Here is a 12273-nt window from a genome sequence, read left to right as displayed (position 1 = left end):
CCTTGAGTAACTTACAACTTTGCATTTATTTGCATTAAGATTTAAATAGTTTTCTTTACACCATTCATGCACACCACTCAGTTCATTCTGGATAGTGTGACATGACAATCATTGATATCGTTAATTTCTAAGTAAACTTTTAAATCATCTGCATAACACAAACAGGGCACAGAAATTTTCTCACATAAGTCATTAATAAATAACAAAAACAAAAGTGGAGCTAGATTTGATCCTTGTGGGACTCCAGATGAAGGTATGTATTTGTGAGAGTTATAACCATTATAAGATACAAATTGAGTTCTACCAGACAAATAGGATTTTATGAAAGCGACAGCATCTTTAGAAAAACCAAAAAGGGACAATTTGGAAAGAACTCCATGATGAATTTTGTCAAAGGCCTTTGAAAAATCAGTATATATAACGTCAACTTGGGATCTCCTATCCAATGCCTTAGATATGTACTGTGTTATTCCCAATAAGTTTGTAACTGTGGATCGATTAGCAATGAATCCATGCTGATATTGTGAAATTTGATTACGAGTGAAAGAGTATATACGATTATAAAGTATGATTTCAAAAATTTTGGATAAATTGCATATAATAGATATGGGCCTACAATTTTCTACACAACATTTTTCCCCATTTTTATAAACAGGACATACCTTTGATTCCTTCCAGATACTTGGATACTGTTTGTATAATAGACACAAATTGAAAATTTTTAATAATGGCTTAGTTAAAGCACCTATGCAATCTTTAATAAAAAAAGAGGGTATTTTATCAGGTCCAGAAGTCATCTTATTTTTTAATTTTTTGCTGGCTTGAATTATTTCAGTTTCTTGAACAGGATAAAAATTTAGACATTCAGTGTTGACCGCTAAGGCATTATTGCTGGTTAGTACATTACCTGCTTGATAAACATCATTAAAGTATTCAGCAAAGATATCAACGATATTTTGTGGTTCAGAAGTAGCAATGCCTTGATATTTCATTTCACCAGGAATCCGTGAAGTGTTATTTTTAGCATTTACGTATGACCAAAACTTTCTAGGGTTTACAGAAAGGGATAATTGTATATTTTCGATGTATTCGTTGTATGCCAATTTAATTTTTAGTTTTGAAAGATGTCTTAAGCGCTGAAATTCAAGTAGATCCTATAGATCAAGATATCCTATTCATAGTTTTCCACGTTTTAAAGTCTAGAGATTGGCCAGTCCATTGAACCTGTAGAAGAGGAAAATACTCAGGCGGTTCATCATGCACTGTTCCAATGAAGCTTTTTCTGGATTATAGTCGCTTTCGTGGTGTCCGAGCTTTATATAGGGCATGCCGCACGTCCGCGATCTGTTTAATTTTCTCTATGTGCTCTGCAACGCCTCTGCGCTTTGAGGGTTCTGCAAAACCTACTGCTCTTAATATATTTGAGAGTGACGTTGAACTACTCAAAAAAATTTTGATCGGGTGTGACCGTATATCCAACAAAACCGCAGACAGTCTGGCCTGTCTGCTGCAGTACTGCAGAATTGATCTCATCGACGATTTTGTCGAACGACATCGCAGTAGTACCGTGAGTGGCCGGCTTAATACTAGGTTCGAATGGAATTTCGATCTACACGTGGTTCCTCATGTTCGCTAAAACTCTCCTTCTGAATCTTCCACTCATATTAAATTTTCATTCTAAGCATTTCATATAATAATACTATTAGGTATAGGGTATAGGTATCATAAACATTCCGTTTTCTTATGAACGGTTAAATTAGAAATAAATAAAAATACACTAAAAGCCGGGATACGTGAAATTTGCTAATCATTTTAGGCACCATAAGAGTCTACAGTCTATAACTTAAATAGTAGAACCTAAAAGAAAACGTATGAGCACTATGCCGTGACTATTTAGTGGCACATGCGTCGACAGTGGCCCATCACTTATGGACAAGATAAATAAATTAAAGGGTACCGTACCTCACTCCCAGAATTAAATTTTTACGTGATTAAGAAGTAAGACTCAGCGTAATTTTAACCCACCACCACTTTCCCCTCCCCTACCATCAAAAACATCAGTTTTCGTTTTTATTTTTTTTTTAGGTAGGATGTAATCAACTTTAAGATTTCAAAAAATTCACTCGCATAGTGGGGCTTTCACAAAACTTGTCTATTTTATAGACCCGTAGGTTGGCTGCACATAACCTTAAAAAATATTTTTTTTTTAAAACGTGTTACTTTTTTTTGGAGATAGCTGCAGGTCTATTTTTTTATTTTGTGTATTTTATGGAACACTATATTTCTAATTTTCTTCAGATATTTCGGTAAGGTTTGGCACTTTCAAAAATCTGTAAAACTGTTTTTAAGAGGGTTTTGGCGATTGTCCCTATTTTATAGGTCTATAAACTTTATAGGTCTTTATAGGTCATATTATATGTGTTAATTCCTATTTTATAGACTTCAAAATAAATAAAATCAAGGATTTTTTATAGGTTGTATGTAAGTTGAAGTAACTGGGTCCTTTATAACATTCAAAAAGGGACAGCGACGTAGAAATCCACAAACACCCCCTAAAAAACAGTTTCTCGGATTTTTTAAGGTGGCGAACCTTACGAAAAAATCTGACAAAAATTAGAAATATCTTGTTTGATAAAATACACAAAATAAAAAATAGACCTGCGCTCACCTCCAAAACAAAGTTTTTTGAAGTTATATACATCCAACCTACGGGTCTATAAAAAAAGATATATTTTGTGAAAGCCTCATTTATGCAAAAAAAGCGAAAAATCATGTTTTTGAGGGTCGCAGGAGGGAGAAGGGGGTGGTTGGTTAAAATTGCGCTGAGTCTTATTTTTTCTTAGTCACATAGAACGTAAAAAAATGACAAAAATTGAATAGGATTAAATTCGAGAAAAATGTTATAACTTACAACAGAACATAATTTAAACTATATATCAAAGAAAAAGAAATTAAGTTGTTTTTGTCTTTCGTTTGGCCCCTAAAGACGATTCTAATTTCAAATTTTGGCCCCAAAACGCGTCGTGACGTCATATGATTATAATGTTTACAGTCCGCACCATTAATTCGTTAGGTTTGATATTCATTTACTTGTTGTAATCATTTTATGGTGTATTGCAGTTTGCAATATTTGATTGTTTTTGTTAAGACAATTTTTTTAAAATAACCGAAGAGGGTTTTTCTAAAGGACACTCTGATAACTTACCCATTGTAAATATGTTTGATATTACCACAGAATTGATATTATATATTAATTTATTATTTTGATCTTTTACCTCTATATTATTATACATACAGGGTGTTTCATTAATAATTGTCCATATAGTAACTGGAGAAACCTTAGCACAAAATACGAAGATTTAACCTAAAACTCTTAAATAAAATGTGGCTCCTTACTAAGTTACAGGGTGTTTTATCTAAAAATTTAAAAATTATTTTTGCTCAGCATTTTAAAACTATTCAACGTATAATTTTCATACTTGGCAGGAAGTATAGGTACTGTACAAACTACTAAATTATGCTAAACCAACCTTTCTGACTATTATCAGAGGCGTACGACAGGGGAAAGTGAATGGTTGACCCTTTCCAAGTTCTACGCCACTGGCGGTATTGCCATTTTAGTTCAATTATTGGATTCTCCAATACTTTCTATGAAAATAATATACTCTTCATTCGTAACGATCATCATCATCATCATCATTTGGCTCTACAACTCAATGTGAGTCTTGGCCGCGTTTACTATTTCCCTCCATTGTTGTCGGTCCTGAGCAGCTATTTCCCATTGCTGTACTCCCATTTTGCGTAGATCACTGGCTACTGCGTCCTTCCATCTCTTTCTTGGGCGACCAACTGACCTTTTTCCATCGGGCCTTTCCCAGAATGTGGCGTTCAGAAGTCTTTCGTCACTTGATCTTAGCACGTGACCCGCCCATCGTATTCTGTTTGCTTTAATGTAGCGTACTATGTTTTCATCTCCATATATTGTCTGGAGTTCATCATTGTGTCTTCTTCTCCATTCTCCTGTTGTCTCGTCTCTGCAAGGCCCATAGATAGTCCGCAGTATCTTTCTTTCAAGTACCAGTAATTTTGTCGTTTCCCGCTGATTCAGAGTCCATGTTTCGCTTCCATATGTTATTGTGGGACGAATTATTGTCTTATATATTCTTATTTTTGCTGGTCTTGAGAGTATTTTTGATTTAAGTAGGGTCATTAATGAGTAATATGCCCTGTTTCCTGCAATGATCCTGGCTGCTACGTCCTTTTCATATTTATTTTCAGATGTTATAATCGCTCCCAGGTACTTAAATTCTTTGACGACTTCAAAGTTGTATTCATTAATTGTTACGTTTTGTCTAACCCTTGGTCTTGGGTTCTTCGTAACCACCATGTACTTGGTCTTGTCCTCGTTGACCTTAAGACCAACTTCCTTGGCTCCGTTCTCGAATAGGGTGAAAACTTCTTTTGCATCTCTGGTGGATTGTGCAATTGTGTCCACGTCATCCGCAAAGGCTAATAGTATTTTTGATCCTTGGGCTGCAAATCCGTTTGTCAGTTGTGGCTGAGCTTTCCTTACTGCATGTTCCAGTGCGAAGTTAAACAGCAGGGGGGCGAGAGGATCTCCTTGTCTAAGCCCGGTGTCAATGAGGAATTCCTCCGACGTGGTGCTGCCAATTCTGATTCGTGCGGAAGCGTTCTCCGTGCTAACCTGTGCTAATCGTACCAGCTTTCCAGGTACTCCCATTTCCACCATAGTCTGCCATAATGCCTCTCTGCTAACAGAATCATAAGCTTGTTTAAACGATAAAGTCATTAATTTTCGAGATCTTTGAAGTTAAAAAATGAAACTAGACCGTTATTTTGATTAATATATTGTGTCGCTTCATTTTTAATTTCAAATATCTCGAAAACTAATCATTTTATCGTTCCGAATGAAGAGTATATTATTTACATAAAAAGTACTGGAAAAGCAAAAAATTACACTAAAATAGCAATTTCGTCAGTGGCGTAGAATTTGGGAAAGGTCAATCAGGCACTATACCCTGTCGTACGCCTCTGGTAGTAGCTAGAAACGTTTATTTATCTTAATTTAATAAGGTGTACAGTACCTACACTTTCTGCCAAGTATGATAAGGATACGCCAAATAGGTTTAAAGTACTGGGAACAAATAATTTTTAATTTTTAATCATATGAATCATATTATCATAAATTAATCAAAATAACTGTGCCGTTTCATATTTAACTTCAAATATCTCGAAAACTAATGACTTTATCGTTACCAATGAAGAGTATATTATTTACGTAGAAAGTATTGAAGAATCTAAAAACAACACTAAAATTTAAGAAGGGTCAACCATTCACTATCCCCTGTCGTACGCCTCTGGTAGTAGCTAGAAACGTTTGTTTATCATAATTTAGTAGGGTGTACAGTAGTACCCACATAACAATTTCATGTTCTTAGTAGATTCATAGAACATACTTTTCAGAAAAAGTATATACTAAGAATATGCGTAATTACCATTGCGAATGTGCAGAGCACATACTGAGTATATACTACATTACAGTACTTAAACGTTCTATGTATATACTTAGAATGTACTACCGCACTTCTTCTCAGTATATACCAAGAATATACTTTTTAGGATATTCTAAGAAGGTGCTATAAACCTTCTATTTATATACTTAGAATGTACTACCTCACATCTTTTAGTATATAGGAAGAATGTACTTTTTAGTATATGGGAAGAATATTACAAGGAAGTGCTATATTGCTCAGAAGCATGTTTTCAGCATCACCGAATCTCATCCTAGGTTCTACTTTCTACTAAATTTACATATTACATATGAGAATGTAGTTAGTACATTCTACAATATTACTTAAAAAGTAAATATAAAATATTATATAAATTTTAGTTAGTTATATCAATATTATATAGGTAAGTAGGTATATATATTTAGTTATTATGTGCATATAAAAATAAAAATGCTGAATATATAAATTTATATATTCATATTCATATACCTATCGTACCCAAATAAATATTATGTAACATATGTATGTAAATAACTAAAATTTATATGTTGCTTATATGTACCTATATACATACTTACTATTTAAGTAATATTGAAGTACCAAAATGAATTTTTTATTTGTAAGTTGACAGCAAACAAAATAAAACGTTTAATTATGCATGTTCCTATTCCTGGTTGAAATACTTGGTCTTCCTCACAACACAGCATAGACATTGTTAGTGTTAAGTGTAGACACAAATGCCAAATGCCTATTCAGTAACTATTTTCATATTTTGTATTTTTCCTTTGTTCCCAACCCCCTACCCGCTAACCCCTATGCAGGTATGCAGCGGTCGTTTCCGCTTTGTTTGTGCCGGTTGTGGGTTTTGGCTCAGCCACACAGCTTACCTGAATGTCAATTCCATGTAAAAATAAAATTCTTCCAATAAACTTAATCAAAATAGTAAATGCATTTCAGTTATGAAAGCGAAACGACAATTTCTCCTTTTTCGTTAATACAATTAATTCTTAAACATTTTTACCATACAATTAAAACAATTTTAAATAATGAATTCGGTAGTTTAATTAATAGTACCTACATACATAAATTTTTAAATTTCATTAATTATTCTTAACGAAGTTGATAATCTATAGGCTAACATTATTCTTCCTATACATACATATATATTATTTTTAAGATATTTTAAAAGTATCTACTTATAAGTATGTGTTAAGTATGTACTTATAAGTATGTGCTAAGAATATTCGGTAAAAGTATATTCTGAGAATAGTATCTACTTATAAGTATGTGTTAAGAATGTACTTATAAGTATGTGCTAAGAATATTCGGTAAAGGTACATTCTAAGAATAAACTTTTACGAATATTCCGAGTTACTACGTACACGAATGTACTCAGTATATTCGGTACGAGAATATACTTTAAAGTATGTGCAAAGAACATGAAATTTAGAATGTTTTTTAAGGTACATGCTATGCTTGTACTACGCATATACTAAAAAGAATATACTCTGACGAATGTTGGTAGTATATGCTTAGAACATGATACGAACATCATTGTTATGTGGGTAGCACTTTCTGCCAAGCATGAAAAGGATACGTCGAATAGTTTTAAAATGCTGAGCAAAAATAGTTTTTAAATTTTTAGATAAAACACCCTGTAACTCAGTAAGATACCACATTTTATTTAAGTGTTTTAAGATAAATCTTCGTATTTTGTGCTAAGGTTTCTCTAGTTACTATAGGAACAATTATTAATGAAACACCCTGTATACATTCTGTATTTAAAAGTTCTACATACAGTGCGCTGGAATAAGTGTTACCCCCCCCCCTTATTAACATATTTATTTTTAGCACATAAGCGAAAAGCTCGGACAGGTCGATTTTTAAAATAATCATAGTATATTATAGCATCAATGTTTCGAACTTTACGCGATCCCTCTTCAGGTGACAGGCATAACTTTGACTTTTTTAAATGGAAAAGTACATCATGTGACACCTCATTTAAAAGATTTTGAAATGCTGATTACAAAAATGTATAATACTTTACTCCTGTTTGAGAGCGTAGGTGCTAAATTTCGGTGCTAAGGGGGGGGGTAACACTTATTCCAGCGCACTGTATTTTATTTTTATTCAAAATACTGTTGATTTAAAAAAAAAAATCATACAACAGATATTACATTAAAACAACAGATAGTTATATTAAAATTAGCTTCGCATCCATGCAGACCTTGAGAATGAACTAAAATGTCTTAATGTCCTTTGTAACCACTTTAAACTCCGTTTCTTATTGACTGGTAGTCTAATAAATATGTTATTGGGAGGGTTTTAATTGTTGTTCTTTAATACAATGGTATTAAATAACACTTTCATAGTATTTACTTTTATTTTCCATAATAAAAACACATACAATTCAATACTATCTCTTCAAAAACTGTGTTAGACTCCAAAGTAAAAAAAATGTAGACTAAGTTTTCACTCTAATGGCATATAAAACAACATAATGCTATTCTACATCCCACCAGAATGAAAACAATGGGAACCTTCTCTGGTTACACCTCCGAGGCTTCTACAATTTGCAAGCCATACGGATGCTGAGACTAAGGAAGATGAGGGAATTCTACAATTTGCAATTCACGTCCCATCTGCTCAGCGCGGTAAAGTTCCAACGAGAATGGTTCCCTTCATACTCCACACAGAGTAAATGTAAATCAAAAATGAATAACCATTTTCAATTTCGTTGCAAAACGAAAATACAGCCGAACCATATTCTAGTCCAATCAGGGAGTGCTGCAAGCACTCAGTATGAAGGGAACCATTCTCGTTGGAACTTTACCGCGCTGAGCAGATGGGACGTGAATTGCAAATTGTAGAATTCCCTCATCTTCCTTAGTCTCAGCATCCGTATGGCTTGCAAATTGTAGAAGCCTCGGAGGTGTAACCAGAGAAGGTTTCCATTGTTTTCATTCTGGTGGGATGTAGAATAGCATTATGTTGTTTTATATGCCATTAGAGTGAAAACTTAGTCTTCTTGTAGCAGTTGCCGCTAGGGCATCTATGCCATTTCGTTCGTTGCAATCCGGGACTGCACGCTGGGGTTTGTTTTGGTTGGATCAGGGAGAGCAGCATATGTGCCTCCTGATGAGAGACTAATAAGTTTCGAAACCGGTAGAGGTGCTTGCAGCACTCTCTGATTGGACTAGAATATGGTTCGGCTGTATTTTCGTTTTGCAACGAAATTGAAAATGGTTATTCATTTTTGATTTACATTTACTCTGTGTGGAGTATGAAGGGAACCATTCTCGTTGGAACTTTACCGCGCTGAGCAGATGGGACGTGAATTGCAAATTGTAGAATTCCCTCATCTTCCTTAGTCTCAGCATCCGTATGGCTTGCAAATTGTAGAAGCCTCGGAGGTGTAACCAGAGAAGGTTCCCATTGTTTTCATTCTGGTGGGATGTAGAATAGCATTATGTTGTTTTATATGCCATTAGAGTGAAAACTTAGTCTTCTTGTAGCAGTTGCCGCTAGGGCATCTATGCCATTTCGTTCGTTGCAATCCGGGACTGCACGCTGGGGTTTGTTTTGGTTGGATCAGGGAGAGCAGCATATGTGCCTCCTGATGAGAGACTAATAAGTTTCGAAACCGGTAGAGGTGCTTGCAGCACTCTCTGATTGGACTAGAATATGGTTCGGCTGTATTTTCGTTTTGCAACGAAATTGAAAATGGTTATTCATTTAAAAAAAAATGTATATAATTTTAAATGAGACATTATAAACGTCAGTAGAAAATAGAATGATGTGACGTCACAAGTGTTTTTGATCGTTTGAAATGATTTTAATACCTAGAAGATTTTAAATTTGTACTTTTAAGTTACTATGAGGTTTTAACGCGTGAAATTTTGGAAATCTTATTTTTAAACGAAACTGAACATTATTATGTAATTAAAACAAAAATGTGCAAGTTCCCTATTCTGTGAGTGATACGCCAGTAAATGGGAGCAAGAATAGGATATTACCTCCGAATTCCATCCTACTGCATGGATTTTAATGAAATTTTGGAAATAGCCTCTACTTATCTCCAAACTCAAAGTCTACCCTATGCCGATGTGTGCTTTTATCTTGGGGGTGGTTCCCACCCCTTCTCAGGGGTGAAAATTTTTTTGGTTAAAATAACCACGGAATTCGCTAGAGAACCTAATTCTAAGCAAAAACTGTTCTATAATTTTTTTTTAAACTCAATACTTTTTGAGTTATTTGTAGTTGACAATTGACCATTTTCATTGAAACAAAACACCTTTTCAAACAGTTTTTCGCAAATACCTTAAAAACTATGCATCTAACTAAAAAAACTATATAAAACATTTTTGTAGGTTATAAAAAAACAAAGAGACGCTTGCCTTCACAAATTTTCCACTTATAATACAAAAAGAGATATGGTAGGTGAAAGGAGTTTGTTTTTTTGGTACATGCCCAAATTGGTGTATTCAACTTGAAATAACAGAGAAACGGTAGATTTTAGGTGTATAATGCTATCAATACCTTTTGTAGCGCTTGAAAAGACCTTTAAAATGAGCAATATTAAAGATCCATTTCATTCAAACTAAGCGAGATATGCTGCAAACAAAATTGATAACTAATGTATTTTAAGAAAAAATGAGAAGTAATTTTAACCCCCATCCACCAGAATGTAAATGCATCGTTTTCCTTCTACAATATATTTTATCGTAGTGTTATTTCTATGTTCAAAAAGTTGGACGGGTTTAAAATGAATGGTTTAAAAAAAATAAGATCAAATTATAGAGCGCAGTTTTAAATTTTCTTAAAAATCTTCCTTTTTCTCCATGTAACTTGAAAATGATAAGAGATACAGTAATGAAAATTAAAAACGAAATTTGTATCTAAAAGAACCCCACATTTTTCTGTGGTATCTTTTTTTCATATCTCGTATCATTTTCGAGTTACATGGAGAAAAAGGAAGATTTTCAAGAAAATTTAAAAATGCGCTATATAATTTGATCTTATTTTTTTTCAAAAATCGTTCATTTTAAATCAGTCCAAATTTTTGGACATAGAAATAACACTATAATAAAAAGTATTGTAAAAGCAAAAACGATGTATGTATTTTAATTCTGATGGATAAGGGGTTAAATATACTTCTCATTTCTTCTTAAAATACATTAGTCATCAATTTTTTGTAGCATATCTCGCTTAGTTTGAACGTAATCGACATTAAGTATTGCTCATTTTAAATGCCTTTTCAAGCACTACAAAAGTTATTAGTATCATTATACACCTAAAATCGACCGTTTCTCTGTTATTTCAAGTTGAATACACCGATTTGAGCATTCACCAGAAAAACAAACTCCTTTCACCTACCATATCTCTTTTTGTATTATAATTAGAAGATTTATGAAGGAACGAATCTCTTTGTTTTTTTATAAGGTATAAAAATAGTTTGCATAGTTTTTTTGTTAGATGCATAATTTTTAAGGTATTCGTAAAAATCCGTCCGAAAAGGTGTCATTTTTCACTGAAAATAGCCAATTTTCAACCACGAATAACTCAAAAAGTATCGAGTTTTTAAAAAATAATTATAAAACAGTTTTTGCTTAGAAGTAGGTTCTCTAGTCTGTTCCGTGGCTATTATAACCAAAAAAATGGTCACCCTCGAAAAGAGGTTGGAACCAACCCCAAGATAAAAGCGCACATCGTCATAGGGTACACTTTGTTTCTTAAGCTATTCCCTACTTACTGTGAAAATATCAAGTAAATCGATGTAGTAGGGTGAAATTCGGAGCCAAATACCCTCATTGACTGCACTATGAGATAGTACCCTTTAATTTGTTAATCCCGTCCATAAGTGAAAAGTTTGATGCTCCACTGTCGACGCATGTGCCACTAAAAAGTGACATACGTTTTCTTTTAGGTTCTACTGGTGCCTAAAATGATTAGCTTCACCTATCATGGCTTTTCGTCTAAACGAACGGCTAAAGATTTTTTTTGTATTTTGAGAACTATTTCCAAACAGCTTCAGGGCAGTATTAAGAATAAAGAAATATTTACAATTCATATTTTAAAACCATTTAACTGCGATAGACTTGTTCTAATGTTCAGTAAAAAATTTAATTTATTTTTTTAAGGTGATGCGAGAGTTAACCAAAATCCTCAACTTACGTTACTTCAAATCGTCCTTCTTCGAGAACATAACAGGATCGCAGGAATTTTAGCCAAACTTAACCCTCACTGGGACGATGAAACTCTTTTCCAAGAATCAAGAATCATTAACGTCGCTCAACACCAGCAGATCACGTACTACGAATGGTTACCGATTTTCATCGGAGAACAGAATTCTTTGAAAAATAATATATTGTACAATACCAAAGATTTCGTTAACGATTATGATGAAAATGTAAATCCCACTATCTTGAACGAACATGCAACTGCAGCATTTAGATATTTCCATTCCTTAATAGCTGGAAGTTTGGAGTAAGTACCTATCTTAACAGTAGAATGCGGCAGACTGTAGTAGTCTAGTAGAAAAAACGGTATAACCTTGAATGGCTGATCATCATTATCCAGCTTCTTCTCTTGTCCACTGCAGGACAGAAGCCTCCTCGGCACGTCTTCAGGAAGTTCGATCTTGTGCTAATTGCATCCATCTACCGTCTATTCTTTTTATGTCATCTGTCCAGCGTGTTAGTGGTCTGCCTCTTCTTCTCTGGTCCATGCGAGGACTCCATTC

General features: G+C 33.9%; 1 protein-coding gene across 1 annotated transcript in view; it reads left to right on the top strand.

Annotated features, from left to right (window-relative positions):
- The window catches only part of LOC126884317 (peroxidase-like), a 276223-nt gene that overhangs the window by 217738 nt on the left and 46212 nt on the right, over positions 1 to 12273 (top strand). Inside the window, exon 7 of the mRNA XM_050650256.1 lies at positions 11672 to 12017. Coding sequence (XP_050506213.1) covers positions 11672 to 12017 — 346 coding nt within the window. The remainder of the gene's footprint in view (positions 1 to 11671; positions 12018 to 12273) is intronic.

Source organism: Diabrotica virgifera, chromosome 5 (assembly GCF_917563875.1).
Source record: "Diabrotica virgifera virgifera chromosome 5, PGI_DIABVI_V3a".
NCBI lineage: Eukaryota > Metazoa > Arthropoda > Insecta > Coleoptera > Chrysomelidae > Diabrotica > Diabrotica virgifera.
This window is presented reverse-complemented; position numbering and strand designations above follow the sequence as displayed.